We start from the raw sequence: 17316 nt of genomic DNA on the forward strand, positions 1-17316 counted from the left end.
GAGGAGGAGGCGCCTCCGTCGCGTGGGGTGTGGGCGAAAGCGCTGGGAGAAATTCTAGAGACGGTTGCGTGCGGGCGCGCGCGCGGCGGCAGTTGAGAGAACAAGAGCAAGGGAGGTTGGCGGGGGGGAGCCGTGGAAGCGAGACCACCGCACCTCCTTGTGTAGCTCCGCCCCCTTATCTGAGGGAGGGGGGGGAAAGACACAGGAAGTACGAGCGCTTAAGGCGGCGGGCGTCATCCACCCCATCACCTCTCCTGCAAGACGAGAATCCGTCTCGGCTGGTGAGTTTCTCATTCCCATCTCCCCCCCCCCCTCCCACACACTTTTGTTGGAAAAGATCAGCAGCTGCCATCACTGCTCTTCCTGGAATAACTCTTTACTCCCAATCTATTTTTCTGCCATCTTTCTCCAACGAAAAAAAAGGGAGGGGCGGTAAACGGAAGGGATTGGTGGAAGTTGTTTCCCGGTAGGGAATAATAACTTTTCATTTCATTTTAATAAATATATTGTTCGATGGCGGGGGGCGGGGAAGAAATTTTAAAAATGGTTGCGGAGTATATTCTTATGCCGCTTAATTTGTCGTCTCTCTCTCCCAATAGACAAAATGCTCCCTTGAAGGCAAGTCTTGTCGTGCCTCATAGGGTAAGAAAGAAGATGTTTCCGTTCTCATGGATTGCCGAAGTTTTCAACCACCAAGGAAAGGAGGGTGGCATCTGACGCGATGTTATGCAGTCTGCGCTGTTGAATAAGGAGGGGCAGATCTTGAATACAGCTGCCTGCTTTTTTGCACACATGCTCACCATTTAATATTGGATCCTTTATCTGGAAGAATCAAGTGGGCTTGTTTTGTTTTGTTTTGTCACTCCTCAACATTCAGACTGTTACCAGCAACACATCTTTTGGGGATAGTGTCTCTGGAGCCTGGCCATAAGTGTTGAGTGATTAGAAGAACTTAGTGAGAATTATATGATTATTAGGTTGGTAAACCTACAGCGATAAACTTGTGAGAAACCGCGTGTGGCTGGCTGCTACTTGTTCTGGTTGTGACATTGGATTATTGTGTGCCGAATCGAAAATCTAGACTACAGATTGTCCTTGTCCGCTCCTTTCTTAGCATCGTTGCTGACGCATAGCAGCAAGGTCACACTTTTGTACTGTTTTTCTTTTAACAGCAGACACAACAACTGCTTAATTTTTATCTGAAGATTTTTAAAATAGTTTTTTAACTAAAAAGGGCAAATATGTCCTTTTTTAACTTCCGTAAGATCTTCAAGTTGGGAGGTGAAAAGAAAAAGAAACAGTATGAGCATGTCAAGAGAGATTTGAATCCAGAGGACTTTTGGGAAATCATAGGAGAATTGGGTGATGGTGCTTTTGGCAAAGTATTTAAGGTAAGGAATGCTTCTTATTTGATGCTGTTTTGATAAATTGTATTTTTCTGGGCCCTCTTACATATGAATTTAACAACACCATAAAAATTCGTAATCCATAGAATAATGAGTGTTGGGCTATCATGATACAGTAAAAATGATAGATTTCTCTTGGATATAAGTAGCTATCAAAATTAGTGATAAGTCAATTTTTAATTACTGCTTGGAATAAACTGAAAAAAGTTCTTGGAACATAGACCCATCCTCCTTCACTACATTTTGCCAAGGGTTTTTTGTTTTTTGTTTTGGTCTATTTTTCTACTGTCTCTGCTGATTAAAAATAGATGTATGGTATCTGTAGATAAAAGAAAAAGTGCTCTTCTTTGATTAAGTGGTGGTTTGGATTTTTCATACAATACATGACTTTCTTCACCCTAAAGGCTTCAGTTTGATACTGAAAATATATTTAGAAAACACATTCTGAAAAGATTATGACTTTGATAATTTATTTGTTTTTGAAATCTTACACTGCTGTTTTATAGAGGGTGGTGAACATATCTTAACATAAGAATTTCATTAAGACCAAATGCTTTTAAATAATTATATGATAATGACTTAATATTGTTCCTTCAAAGTGTGGGAAATGAAGTATATTTAGAATAAACTATGATGTGAGATAGGCTTTCCTCATGTGTTTTGTGGATAATTCTAAAATGTTAGATTCATAATTGGGTCATTGATTATGATATGAACAGAGATTAGCTATTACACATCAAATACTTGAATTCCATTAATTAATGGCTACTTTCAGTGTTACAAATTGCTATGTATATGCATGCCTTCTGAATGTCATTGAACTTTCATGTTTCCATAAACATTCATAACCCAGCAGTTTCATCCTACCAATTATTTGATCTGGTGATTAGCTGCCAGTTAGTGATTCTAAGCTGTTTTATTTTCTTCCATTAATGTCAGTAAGAAGGTAATAATTTATTTACTGCTTACTAACTAGCTGACTTGATTAGTGACTAAGAACTTCAAGTGGCCCATCTATGTTATGACACACACCACACACACACACACACAACTTTACTAAGCTTTTTCTACAAAAAATGTTAAACAGACCATTTTTAAAATAAACTTAAACCTTTTTTCATTGTTTGGATTTAATTGTCAACAACTTAAAATATGGCAACTTTTTAACAGAACAAAGTTCACTTAATGGAAAGATTTCAATCTACTCCCTGCAGGCTTCTCAGCCCATTGGAAAACTGAGGGACTCCTTTCTTGGTGAAAGATACTGAAGATGCAATGGGGGTGGGGTGATGGACCATGGACAGTGTTAGTGTAGCTTAGAATCCAACCCATATTCTTCAGGAAGAAGAAGCTGACAGGCATGGCCAAGAAATTTTGCTACAAATAATCTACTTTTAATAATTATGATAGCTTTGTGATTTCATTTTTTTTATACTGCTGGTTTTCTTTCTACTTCAGTCATCATTTGGACAGAAGTTTGTGCATGTCAGTCATAAAGCTGCTCACTGTCAATGTCTAATCTTAGATTTGAATTACAAATGGAGATTTTGAATTACAATGACTATAACTTTGTGGAGGGGCAATATTTATAGCTCTGTGATTCAGTCCAATGAATGCTTTATTGCTTTTGTTTTAATTCCACAAACCAAGGAGGCATGGTAGGCAAGTTGATTCTTGTATTCTTATATTAGTCATTTATATTCCAGGCACATATTGAATAATCTGAAGTCTTCTTTTCATTTTGAATATATTCTGTGTGTCAGCTCACACATACATGCTGGTTCCACCCATTCTTTTATACAGCAGTCATCTTTTTCAAGGTATAAATTAAATCTTATCTACCTCAAACATTTATTTAAAAAGGAGGAAGAAATATGTGTACTTTGCATCTTTACCTTTTGCTTTAATGGACTTCTCCTGGAAAGGACTTTTTGCTTCCTTCCAGTTCTGTTTTATACTGGATACATTTCCAGGCAATATTTTAAGGATGGTTTCCTGACTATGCGAATTCATCTTTTGGAACTTGTGATATTCTGTAATATTGATAGAATAATTGGATTTTTTTCTTAATATATTTAATTGAGGACATACTTATGACAATATTTCCTTCAGTATGGAGTTATATAATATTTAATAAATAAATTGAAAGGAATTGCATGAAACAGTTCCCTCATTCTCCTTCATTCTGTACCCTTGCCCATTGCTAACTATCCATAAAAGTTGCTCTAGAGTTCTGGTAAGATCCATTTAGGACAACAAATGAATGAAATCAAGTTGCTATTCTAAAGCCCATTTAATAATAAAATGGAAGCTGTTTCAAAACAGTTCAAGGTAAACTGACTAACTGAACAGAAGTAGCAGCAATAGTAAACTAAATAAACAAAAATGTTTGTTTATGTCAAAATGGTTAAAAATAAACAAAATATTTATATTAAAAAACTTTTTATTTGGAATGGATTCTGCTTTGGTTTCTTTTTCTCTGTATGGTAATAACCTGCTGAAATCATGGAAATTGCTGTCCATAGGAGGTAAATAAAAGAATTGTTTGATTTAGTATAATGTATCTGTTTTTGTTTACACCTCTATAGTTAGCCTTGTCATTTTATTTATTCTTACAACTGTAAGAATGCTGTATTTTTAGTACTGTATACTGTATTGTTGTCTTTTTCTTAGCTAAAGTATTTGATTTTTATGACATACATATAAAATCTTTTTGTTATGATCAAAAATCATTGCACGTACAAAAGTTAAACTAAAACTGCAGCAGAATGAACTTTTCTAAATAGAACAATATTGCTGCCAAGACTTGGGATTGTTTTATAATAGTTTCATTAGATAAGAAATATTGTTCTTGATCATATTACAAACATGAATGTATGATAAATATTTGCTATGGAGTACAAAATTATTTTTTTCTTCAGATCTAACAAATTTGAACCACTATAGTTTTGTCAGTTAACATTTAAGAATAAACAGTTTAGTTACAAAGTTGACTGTGATAAATGATACAAAGCAGATAAGTTGCATCTGACAAAGGGAGTTGTAACTCATGAAAGAATATACTGCAATAAATATGCTGTTCTTTAAGGAGATGCATATTTTGTGTAGATAAATGATGCTCTATCTGAATTAGTATGTATTTTTCTAACTTTTGAGTTGCATATGCTAACGTCTATGGGCTATGTGTAGAAATTTGAAGGTTTCAGGACATTTTGGCCAAAAATGAACATTCTGATTTTGTTGATGTTATCAACAGAGAAATGTTATTGAATTTATTTTTGTGTATTATCCTGCTTCGGCTCTGCAGAGCTGTGGAGAAACATACTATATCTTTATAATGGAGTGAGCTTGCATCTCTTAATTTTCATGGAAAATAAATGGTAAGCAGGAGACTAATCTAACCCCATCTAACAGACAAAAGGAGGAGTAGCTTTATGACAGTGGCTTATACTTTCATTCCAGAAAGAACTTTCGTATTTTGTTACAAAGTTTTTTCTTCCTGAACACCTGGGTGTATTTTATAGATTTTTGACTACTAATAGTGAGAATAACTTGTAATTTAATCTATCATGGACTGTTTTATAGAAATCTTCTGTTTTTACACAATGTACAGCCTTTTATATCTATTGGCTATGTTGCCAACATAAAAGAAACATGAAAACATGGAATTGTTGAAACACATCCAGGATAACTAAAATAACTATGGAGACCTAAAAGTAGTGGCTCTGCTGCTTGGCTATACCAAGTATGTTATTATATATGCAAATGAGTCAAATAACATTAAAAGAAATGGTCAGTACGAAAAAAAATGTTTCCAGGACAGAAAAATGTAGCACGCTTATTCATCCAATAAACAAATGTTTGCCTCTGCTTCACATAAAAGTCAAGACTGATGAAAAATTTGTGAGAATGTTGAACAAGGAAAGTGAAGATTTTTGTTATTTGGAACAGATGTTTCTAAGAAAAACTAATGCCAAGATTAAGGAAGGCGTTTTTGTTGGTCCACAGATCAGATATGTCATCAGTGACACACTTTGAAGATCTGTTAGTGGGGCCAGAGAAAATCACCTGGAAAACATTCAAGAATGTTGTTGAGAATTTCCTTGGCAACTACAGACTACATTCAGCTGGTTGACAAATTTCTTACAGTATACAAGACCATAAGGTTTAACATGTCACTAAAGATTCAGTTTTTGCATTCATACTTGGATTTCTTTTCCAAAAATCTAGGTACAGTCAGTGATGAACATGGTGAAAGTTTTCACCAGAACAGTTGTCAGGCATAAAAGGCCAAGCCCACACCTGAAGGTTCAATTAGCTGATTTATTGATGAAAGTGTGGACCTAGAAATCAGCATTTGATTAGAATTAAATAAGAGTCAATAGAAGCCAAGGGTGGTTTGGTTAATTCATTTCTGCCCGTGTCATGTAATGGTTCTAGGCTGATCCCTCTTTTCATTTCTCCCCCTGGCTCTGCCAGTTCTTCTCCTACACAATGGAAAAAATGGCATCAGGGCAACTGGAATCCATCAATGCTGACTGACTATTGTTGGACACTGCAGCGAGAGATATCAGATGCTGAGTACAAAAGAAAATTGGCAGCAAAAGCTGTTGGCCCCGTTGAATTCATTCATGTCGGAAACATTATACAATTAAATGCATTATAGTCATTAAAAGTAATTTCATATTTTTCAAGTTTCCTACATGATACAGTTGTTTTGAAATTATATTTGCGTTCATTTTGAAGGCGTCTTATCACCAGTTTTTTTCAGGAAGCAAATCTTTTGGAAAAATGTGTTATCCAGTGATACTGTGGTTTCCTTAGAACCAAATTTTAGGAGTAATAATATATTCCTAAAGTATATAGGAGCTCAGGAAGCAAAACATTTGAAAAAACCATCTATTGTTATAATTTATTCTTAGTTTCTTGAATTTCATTCATTTGAAAAAAAAAAGGATGAATAAATAATGAATTGGAAAAGAATTAACCTAACATTGGAAGAAAAGTTTTGAAAGAGCCTTGATAGACAGACAGAAAGACAAGTCTTCCAAAGAACTTGGAAAGGGTGTTTCATAAAGCATGATAGCATTTTCAAACCCTCTGATTCTCTGGAAGGTTGAGTCAATTGTTTCAAAAGCAGTCCTCCATATCTGTAGATGCAATGATAAAATTTATCCTGGGACTTTGCACATTGTGAGTTACTTCTTTGCAGTCTAAAGCAGGAGCGATTGTTTAACACTTAAGAAAAAATGCCTTTTTCGCACACTCTGAAACTTTTGAATGATTGTGCGGTGTAATGTAACATCTTGCAAGTTACATATCTTGTCAAAGTGACTTACAAATATTGCAGTCTTTATTAAATATTACAATACAAAGTGCCCCAATTGCAACCCTGTTCCATTCTATTTAGTTTCTACACATACCTTCTGGTGATGTTATTGTCATTTTGGGATTAGTACCATCAATACATTGATAACACTCAGTTGTACACTTCAGCTCTGGGTTCTAAACTTATAGTTCCCAATCGATGAGCAGGTGACAGACATGGCCAAGAGGGCCCTTGTGCTTCTCCTGGAACACATGCCTTTACTTCCTTGTTGGACTATTGCAATGTGCTTTAAATGGCCCTGCCATTGAACCAGTTTAGAATCTGCTGTCCCAGAACACACAAATGTAGAGAGTTTTGGATGCAAACTGATAACACTAGTTATAGTTTTTTTTTATAATAACACCTTTGCTTTGTGGGATGCAAGGCTTCCAGGCTTAATTTAAGGTATTGTTTAAAATCTACGAAGCTCTACATGGTAGTGGTCCAGGTTACTTGTGGAACTGTCAATCCTTTATTATATTTAACTGCTCCACCACATTATGGTGGAGCAGTTAATTATAATATTATGGGCTTATTCCTTGTCTCTTCTTTGAAACAGTGCATCTAATGCATCCCAAGAAGCATGCCTTGTCTGTCATAGCACCTTTAATCTTATATCCTTAGTCTTATAGCCACAGCTTTAGACTATCCAGAGGTGTCGATAGCCTTGACTATATAAGCCAATTTTGGAAACCTAGCTTTTGCCTCAGGCTATGGCAGAGGTGTCAAGCTCATGGCCACGGGCCAGATGCGTCACACGCTAGCCACGCCCACTCCATTTTAGCGTAGGGGAAAGAAATCATGTGAGGATAATGTGACGCCATGAGTTTGACACCCCTAGGCTATGGGGCCAGGCTATTAATAGAAGTCCCACCTGTAGGGTTTGTTTGGATTACAGGTTTGTTATAATGTTTGTTACTTCTTGTTTTGCATTGTGAGCAATCTAGAATCATAAGACTAAGAAGCATGGCTATATAAAAGAGAGAGTTCTAAAAAACAAGAATGTAGTAGGAACTTCTTTGGGAATCTTTCCAGAGAGCAGTTAGTAATGGATTCCTATGAATAGGAACTGATAATTATCCAGCTAGAGCAGACTTTTAAAATGGTTTCTCTTCTGAGATTATAAACCTCAAAGTGAAAATTGTTTTCATTTTTTATTATTGTAGAAGTTATTCAAGAAAACTCTCTGAATACTATGTTTAAAAAGGGTTTTAAAACTATAAAATTATGCAAGCACTTAGACTTCTATGCAGACTCATAATTCTTAATTACATAGATCGTAGCTCTCCAATAATTGATGAATGAATTAAAGGATAATGAGTTTTAATCTAGTGTGTCTCTTCTCATATTGCCCTAGTAAGTTGTATTAAGCATGTATAATATATTTGGAACAAAGTTCTGGATTGGTGCCATGAACTTCTAAAATTATTTTGAAAATCCTATAGTCTAAAGTTGATTCTAGATTAGCAAAACATTGGGGTTATCTTTTTGCAGTGCTTTGGCTTCTTCCTCTGTGAACTGTTTCAATCTGTTGTAGGGAGGCAGAAGAGGTCAGCCTGATGGCTCTTAATTCAAGGGGTACCACAGGGTTTAGTCCTTGTCCCCTCCCCTCCTGTTTTTTTAAATCTGTGTTAAATTACTGGGGGAGATCATCCAGCAATTCAGGATTATGATACCAGTATGCTGTTTATGCCCAACTATACCACTAGCATGCTCTTGATGTTCTATCTCAATGCAGGGTGACTATGATGGTCTGAAGGAGAGAGAATTGGCTCAGATTGAACCTAAACAAGACAAAGTTTTCTATGTATATTGGGCTTAAATTTTGGTGCCATTGTTATTTCTGGCTGCTACAATAATTTTATATGAGGCTACTTTTAAAGATTATATGATAATTTCAGTTAGTTGGAATACGGAGGCCAATATTATGTAGGTTCCTGATATTGTAAGCATGTTACAACTATAAGGCAAGCCTTGAACAAGTTATAGTTCAGTTTCTAGTACAATTTCAAGTGCTGGCCGCCTCCTTCAAGTAAATTAATCCCAGCCTATTAGATCATATAGGGGACCCTTCATGTTGTTCCAGATTTCTGAAATATCAGGATAGACAATCTACAAATTACTGCTTCTCTGTAGCAGTGCCAACACTATGGAATGGGCTGTCCATTGAGATGAGGCTGCTCCCTCCCTGGTAGCTTTTAGGAGATAGTTAAAAGTGGAGCTTTTTTACATAGCAATTCCGTATCATTCAACTACATCTTTTGTAATTATTTTTCTCTCCACTTTAGTTTTGCTTTTGCAATTTGCTTTGCATGTTTTAATTCTATTGTTATTTTTACTGTGATATTGTAGCAGTTTATACCAGTGAAACTGTTGTGGAAAAATCAAATTACCAGTTTAAATATTTTTTCTGGGTTCTTATATTTAATAGCAAGTATTAAGTTTTAAGTCTTTAAGTTTAGAAATAGTATTAAGAATGATGATAGCTATATGGTTTAAAGATTGCTATGTTTAATTGGTAGACAAAAGATTTTAGAAGAATAAAAAGACATAAGATTATTACAAATTCAGGGCTAGTTATGTAAGCTTATTATGATAAAACTATAAAACATCTCAGATAATTAAAAATGCAGCTAATACATACATATTTATTATTATTATTATTATTATTTATTACTTGAACTTATTAGTCGCCCCCTCTCCCCACAGGGACTCGGGGCGACGTACAAAAGTATTATATAGCGTACAGAGGAGGTAAGAATAAATAAATAAGTTACAATACCTAAAAAAGTTAAAACCCCAGTGAAATTAACCCTTAAAAACTAAAATTACCAATTAAAAATGCCCTGGGCTGGAGAGGTTGTAGTATTATGCCAGGTCAGCTAGTCGAAACAGGTAGGTTTTCAGCTTCATACGGAATTGTTTGGGGAATTCTGTCTACTAGATTTATAAAATAGGAATGCATCTACTATATACCACCAAGTATGTGCCCTTCCTCAAGGGAAGGAAGAATAATAAATTGTGTGTGTGTGTGTGTGTGTGTGTGTGTGTGTGTGTGTGTGTGTGTGTGTTGTATTTGTGCTGATAAATAAATAAAGGGAGACTAGTATAGATCCATTTCAAGCTATTTAGCTCTCATCAACTAGCCATACCCTTACTTGGATTAGAACCTAATCCCAGTAAGGGTTATTGCTAGCTGATGAGAGCTAAATAGCTTGAAATAGATCTATACTAGTCTCCCTTTATTTATTTATCAGCACAAATACAACACAAACATAGCAAAGGCAACATTAAAAATAAAAATATGGTTTTCTGCCTGGATGGTCTTCTGTAATGAGCTGAAGGACAGAAAGGGGGAGTAGTGAGCTCCCTCCCATATTTGGCCATACCAGGGGTTGTAACACAAATACATACATACATACATACATACATACATACATACATACATACATACATACATAATTTATTATTCTTCCTTCCCTTAAGGAAGGGCACACATATATAATTTATATAGCACTCTGGGACAAATCCAAATAACTAGCCCTCTGGAGAGCCGAAACAGAAACCACCTATAAGACAGACAAACACACCAACAAACTACAGACTAGAAAAACAACAGAAGCCCAACCCCCCTCCTCAGCAACTCATGAAACAAACAGTACACAATATATCAGACAGAACCCTCACCACAGCTGAAACCAATGTCCTTTCCAGAGGATTCAACTTTGCAGTCGCCCCTAAACGTATCCCCACTGAAGACATCATATGCGGAGTTGAAGCTACACTCACCAAAATCAACCCAGATGAAGCCAATAAAATCAGACTTGCAGTCAGCAACGTCCTTTGTTTCAGTAATCCACCGAAAAGCAACTAACAGCAACAAGAAGAAATAGCACTCACCAACCTGAGGAAAGACAACAACATAATCATTCTCCCAGCAGACAAAGGAAACGCCACAGTGGTGATGAACACATCTGACTACCAGGCCAAACTATCCAACCTACTCCAAGACCCCGCTTACAAACCTATAAACACAGACCCCACCACCTACCTGGAAAAAACCACCAAATCCAAAATAAAAGCCTCTCCCATCAGTGAAGAGATCCAGCAAAGAATCATCCCCAGAGAGAAATCTTCCAGATGCCCCAAACTTTACAGCCTCCCCAAAATACACAAAGAAGGAACACCACTCAGACCCATAGTCAGCTCCATAGGCTCACCTCTACAGAATCTTGCCAATTTCCTCGCCAAACAACTCCAACCCTACGCAGAATCCATCACCTCACACGTACAAAACTCACTCCACTTCATAGAAACAATAAAGAAACAAAACCCAGCGACCTACTCGTGAGTTTCGATGTCATATTCCTCTTTTTGTAGATTTTCATGGGTGTAGATATGCTGGTCTTGTTGTATTCGGGTCTTTTCCCATGTAAGATTGTCTTGGCAACGTTTCGGTGAGGTCTCATTTACCATCTTCAGGCTGGGTTTGGGGCTTAAAGTGTGGTCAGAGCTGGCATTTTTCTATAAATCTTGGTGATAGTTTTTTATACATACATACATACATACATACATACATACATACATACATAACAAATTTGTTTTAAAACTATTTTTATTCAAGTTGTCGGACATGGAAATTAGTTTATATTATTTTATTTAGTTTATATTAGTTTATTAACAGATTAGTTTATAACTTCCATTAATCAATCAATCATTGTCAACTTACCTTCAGGTGTTCCTTCTTGAACAGTGTCCTAGAAATTCACATGGTTCCCATTATTTATATAGATTTCTATTTTTGATATCAGTTTTGCAGTAATTTAATTTTTTTGAGACATATGTTCTATGCAGACAGGAGTGAGTGACTGTGTGCCGATAATATATATAGCATTGGAATATTAAGAATTATATGAAATTTGTCAGAGTTCTTTCAATTATCAAGGTAAAATTACTACAAGAATATTATACAATAACATTATACAAATAAAATTATATACTTTGTATATAATACAAAGAAACCATTGCATAGTGATAAATCACATGCTTTTTACATGCAGATAATTCCTGATGTAACTTTTTTTTTCAATGTGCTTTGTGTTTTCTACATTTTGGTTTCCCAATTAATTTGCGAATGGAATAAGCCTTAGTGCTGATACTTGGAAGAAATAGGCAGATTATAATACTATTTAGACAACACAGATGTGTTCTGCTTTCTTCCATAGTTAAGACTGTTTTCAGTAAGATGGAGTCAACTTGAAGGCTTTGCAGAAGAAGGAAAGGTTGCATTAATAAATCAAAGAAGAAAGTGCTAATAATATGTTCTAGATGATCCAGTATATTTTAGTATGTATTTACAAAATATCCAGAACATGGAGGAACTCTTGAATAAAATGTCCACAGTATAAATGAATAAAACAACCAACCAGTTCTGCTTTAATGTTTTCTGCAGGCTCAGAACAAAGAAACAAAAGTCCTTGCTGCTGCAAAGGTCATTGATACTAAATCCGAAGAAGAACTTGAAGACTATATGGTTGAAATTGATATCTTAGCATCATGTGATCATCCTAATATTGTCAAATTGCTAGATGCTTTTTATTATGAAAATAATCTTTGGGTAAGTGATTACTTTTGTTCACCGCTATATGCTTTAGTGGAGATACTGTGTATTAAATCTTAACATTGCCTCCATGCAATCTGCATTTTTAAAAAATACATTTTTAGAGACAGATTTGCAATTCCCTACATTTATTGAACATTTTAAACAAAGCATAACTGATAGCTGATTACTAAGGCAAGTCAGATTGGGTGACCTCAGTAACTCAAAGAAAACATATTCTGTTCTATTCATTAATCATGTCCTGGGTTAATTTCATCTAATAACAGAAATGCAGAGGTAAGGCTGCATGACTCTTTTCTATTTAATTCTCAATAGAACAAATTTGGAGAAATAAGTAGCTCTTAATGAATATAGGCCTAAAAACAAGTCAACTATTTTTTGGAGTATAAGACACATTTTCCCTAAAAGAGCGTGAAAATGTTGGTGCGTCTTATATACCAAATGCAGCCATTTTTGGCTACCTGAAGCCCTGCCCCCACATCCCATTTTTGCGAAAAACACAGCGTTTTTCGCAATAACTGAGGCTTTTTTGCCTTGCTTCAGCCCCCAGCAGCACTCTGCATGGTTCAGCAGTTTAATGGAATAGCTTGATTATTGATTATTATTCATATTATCATACTGAATAAATTCTATTATTGTAGCAGATAAAATGTTTTTATTTGTTCATTTTTCTTTTAATGGAATAAGATATCCACAATAGTCATTTGATTTAAATTTATGTGCTCTCTGGAGAAATTACAGCAGCACTTCCCCAGTGAAAATTTTTGAATTCACTGCTTGCTAAACAACAGACAACTTATTTCCATAATTAAACCAACATTACAGCTAACAAAAAAACTCATTAAGTCTGTCTAATCATTGAAAAAATGGTAAAACAAATTAATGACACTTCAGAAATAGAGATGTACAAAACATTTTGATTCAGAATGTTTGAGAGCAATTTCAGGGTTTGATGATAAATGTCCTGTTCTCATGGAAAGTATTCTGGTGTTGATCCTATCATATTGGAGGTATTGCAGACTTAGGACAACCTGTTTTGAATTAAGAAAAGAGCAATTTTGAGCAGACCATAATTCTAGTAAGGTCAGAACACTTTCTAGGAAGACAGAACAACCTCTTTAAGCTTGAAGCAACTCTTTCCAACTAAAAGTGGGCATTTTGAGTTAAAATGTTTCACATTCAAACTGTTTTGTACACTTCTAACCCGAAGTTTAGTTTAGGTGATTAAGCTTAATTCCTGTTCTTCAATAAGCCAATTTGAAAAGTAAACATCTATATTACTTCCTTTAAATATGCAGATCCTCATTGAGTTCTGTGCTGGTGGTGCAGTTGATGCAGTAATGTTGGGTAAGTACAACAACATTCAAAACGTTGGCAAAATAGATAATTTCATTGGTAGTTTCTGTTATTTTTAGAATATGAGCACCTTAATGCCTAGTACTTTTTTGTGTATAATTTACAGAGATAGAATACACGTGAGCGCACAATGTTAGACTATGATTTTAAGTAATAATTTTAATTTTAAAACCTATGTGTGATGGTAGTGGGAAAGGTCTTGGGTGGTTGAAGAGATGCTGCCTAAGGAACAGATAAGACACAATAGAGTCTGCACTGGTTAGTGGGTAGGCCAAGAGTTTCAGAACGGGCCCTCCTTAGTTTCTCAGGCCATAAAGGAGAAGGTGGAAGAATATCATTTGCAAATTTGCAAGATTTTGTTAATGTAGCTTTACAACAAAATTATAAATTATTTGGTCATATTTCCTGCTGGTCTACCGGGTAAAGCTTGGCACTGTGTCATTTTAATATTGAAATCTATATAATTTATTTGGATATTTTGATCTAGCAACAAGCCTCCCCCCACTCCCTGCATATTTTACTTTAATTATCAAGATTTTTGGCAAAAGAAGATATTTAAATGTCAGAGTATGCTTTCCTTTTGTAGAACTGGAAAGACCGCTGACAGAGCCACAGATCAGAGTAGTTTGCAGGCAGACTCTTGAGGCGCTGCATTATCTGCATGAAAACAAGATCATTCACCGAGATCTGAAAGCTGGCAATATTCTTTTCACTTTGGATGGAGATATTAAACTAGGTGAGTATTCTATTTCTTAATATAGGAGAGAGTTACATTATTTTAATACTAGTGTAGTATCAGTAATAGTTTCTCAATAAATATAGACAGCTATTTCTAGGTTATAGGACCTTAATTATTAGATCTGCTTTAGCTGATTTCAATTTCAAAGAAAACTTTTTTTCCATTGCATGAAGTATCTTAATACAGATAATGCCAATAGAAGAGATTATGTGTAGCTCAGGCTTGAACTCTGGGTCCTTGGTGTTTTCTGAGCATAGTTATTTGTTTGCAGAAGTTTTGTTACCAAACTAAGGTTTGCTACCAAACCTTCAATGCTAAAAAGAAATGGAGTTTGCTCTCTGTATGCAATAGCTTTGCCCTGTCAGTGTTGGTAGAGGTGTTGTTTTCTCATTGGTAGTTCCTTGATTAGGTTACTGTTTACTTCTTGATCGTCTGGTGTCAATCCCTGCTTATAATGTTTATCTTTATGTGCCTATTGATGGCTGATTTGTCTGAGTTGAAAGATTCATCTTCCTCACTGCAGAAGATGAATTTTCTCATGTCTTTTGATAGCTAGTTGTTGCTCCTGCATATACTCTGCTAATTTTCTGCATGTTTGTCTTATTTAGTGTTTATAACATTCCTTACTCTGTATGTTGTAGATGACTTCTGCTTTTATTTCTTGGGCTGCTGGACCTTTTTGTTTATTTGAGTTGTTTTAAAGAGCTTTGGTTGATTTGTGTGCTGTGATGATGCCATGTGGTTGTAATACTCTCTTGGTTGTTCCTCGGGTACCATTTAAATCCTGAAATTGTCATCTTAATGGAAATTGCTTTCCTGCCATACAAGCATATGGAATTCTATAAAAAACAAAAGATCAAACGTATCATACTCATACTTGCTTTTTATTGTAATGTCTTGCAGTTATGGATACAGGCTTGATGATTTGCTTTTATGCTTTTCCCTCTCCTTCCCTTTTACTTATTTAATATTTTAATTAGCATTCTAATTTACATTTAATATAGTGCGTGTGTCAAAGACAGCAATAAAAGTTGATCTACTTACCATAAGACTTTTGACAAGTTACACTGAATCTCACATTAAATCAACATAAAGGATATACATCTCATTTGTCTCTTTATTTTTTAAATTTATACCAATTAGTAAAATATATATGTGTTGAAAATAACTTTTACTTATGAGATATTGACATGTTTTTTTAAATATTAAATGCATGAAGTAATTGTTCCAAATATATACCTTGGAGAAAAAATGGAATCGAGATAGCTAAGAATGAAACAATGTTTTCTCATTTGGGAAGGTAGGAAACAAAGCAGATAACTTTGAAACATACATGCAAATTGCTACTTGTGATTCTAAATCAATATTTTTTATTTGTTGAAGCGGATTTTGGAGTATCAGCTAAAAATACACGTACAATCCAGAGACGAGATTCTTTCATTGGCACTCCATATTGGTAAGGCATTTTATAGCCTTTTGAGAAGAAGCTTTATACATATAACATTGTATATTTTTAGAGCTATATGAGATAAGAAAAATGACAACATTTTTCAAGTAATGATAACGTAAACAATATTGATGTTACATTCCTTAGTTCTTGAATTGGGTCTTAGCTCAGGCCTTATTTATTGCTAACAATGTGGGTTTTTTTTCTTACCCTAGGATGGCTCCTGAAGTGGTCATGTGTGAGACATCTAAAGACAGACCTTATGATTATAAAGCTGATGTTTGGTCTTTAGGTGTTACTTTAATAGAAATGGCTGAAATAGAACCACCTCATCATGAATTGAATCCAATGCGTGTTCTGCTGAAAATAGCAAAGTCGGAACCACCTTCGTTGGCACTACCTTCAAAATGGTTATTTTTCTCTATCTATTTATTTATTTATTATCAGCACTAGAATAAACTGACAAAAAGAAATACTTGCTCCAAAGTGGACAATAATTTTTCCCAAAGGCATCTTAAGCCTATATTCTAAAGTACTGTAATAAAAGAAAACCACCTGTTATAAATGGATGGAAATATCAATTATTTGCATTTTATTACTACCATTATTTACAATTAACTTATAATTACAATTTTATCTTTATAACTTACCAATTTAATTGCTTTTATGTAGGTCTGCTGATTTTAAGGATTTCTTAAAGAAATGTTTGGAAAAGAATGTCGATGCCAGATGGAACATTGCTGAACTTCTGCAGGTATGAAGAATGAAATATTTTACTGTTTGGACTTCTGTTTTCAAATCATATAGCATTCAGAAGGAGCAATTGAAGACATAAATATGCTAAAATGAGACATGTAAAATGGTTAATAATATTGTAATAGCAGCCATCAAATCTGAAGCGCTGATAATGTATGCTCTACTCCTACAGATAAATTATAACAAAAAGAATTAAGAATTTTTAAATGCAATAATAGATATAGTTAAATGTACAAATAGCACTTTGCTTTAAAATTTAATTAAATGTCCATTTGGAGAAAAACAGGATCAGACATATCTTTCTCCCATACTGGTATGGAAAAAGGACAGATTTGCATTCATTTTTAAGCTGAGCTGAAATTAATACAAGTTAATCTAGGAGGAAATTGTTTATTAATTTTGGCATCTGTTTTTATGTTTGATTTCACTACCATAATTTAAAAGGATTAAGTTTCATATCTATAATTTGTAAATTAGGCTTGCAGGAATTTCTGGGCTTAACAGCTTTGAAATCTTTGAATTTAGGAGAAATGTTTTGAGAAAATATATCCAAATACAAGATTTCTAATTCTATTCAAGTAGTGTTGGATGTTGTTCAAAAATCTAGAATGCTTATAGATTCCA

General features: G+C 34.7%; 1 protein-coding gene across 2 annotated transcripts in view; it reads left to right on the forward strand.

Annotated features, from left to right (window-relative positions):
• Positions 1-121: 121 nt before the first annotated feature.
• Positions 122-17316, forward strand: part of SLK (STE20 like kinase) — a 38346-nt gene continuing 21151 nt past the window's right edge. For both annotated transcript variants that reach the window (XM_081956447.1, XM_081956448.1), the window contains exons 1-8: positions 122-281; positions 600-1391; positions 12227-12391; positions 13693-13741; positions 14337-14486; positions 15873-15945; positions 16152-16346; positions 16609-16690. In XM_081956447.1, the coding sequence (XP_081812573.1) occupies positions 1242-1391; positions 12227-12391; positions 13693-13741; positions 14337-14486; positions 15873-15945; positions 16152-16346; positions 16609-16690 (864 nt within the window). In that variant the 5' untranslated portion in view covers positions 122-281; positions 600-1241. The remainder of the gene's footprint in view (positions 282-599; positions 1392-12226; positions 12392-13692; positions 13742-14336; positions 14487-15872; positions 15946-16151; positions 16347-16608; positions 16691-17316) is intronic.

This window comes from Natrix helvetica (genome assembly GCF_964273705.1).
Source record: "Natrix helvetica genome assembly, chromosome: 5".
Lineage (NCBI taxonomy): Eukaryota > Metazoa > Chordata > Lepidosauria > Squamata > Natricidae > Natrix > Natrix helvetica.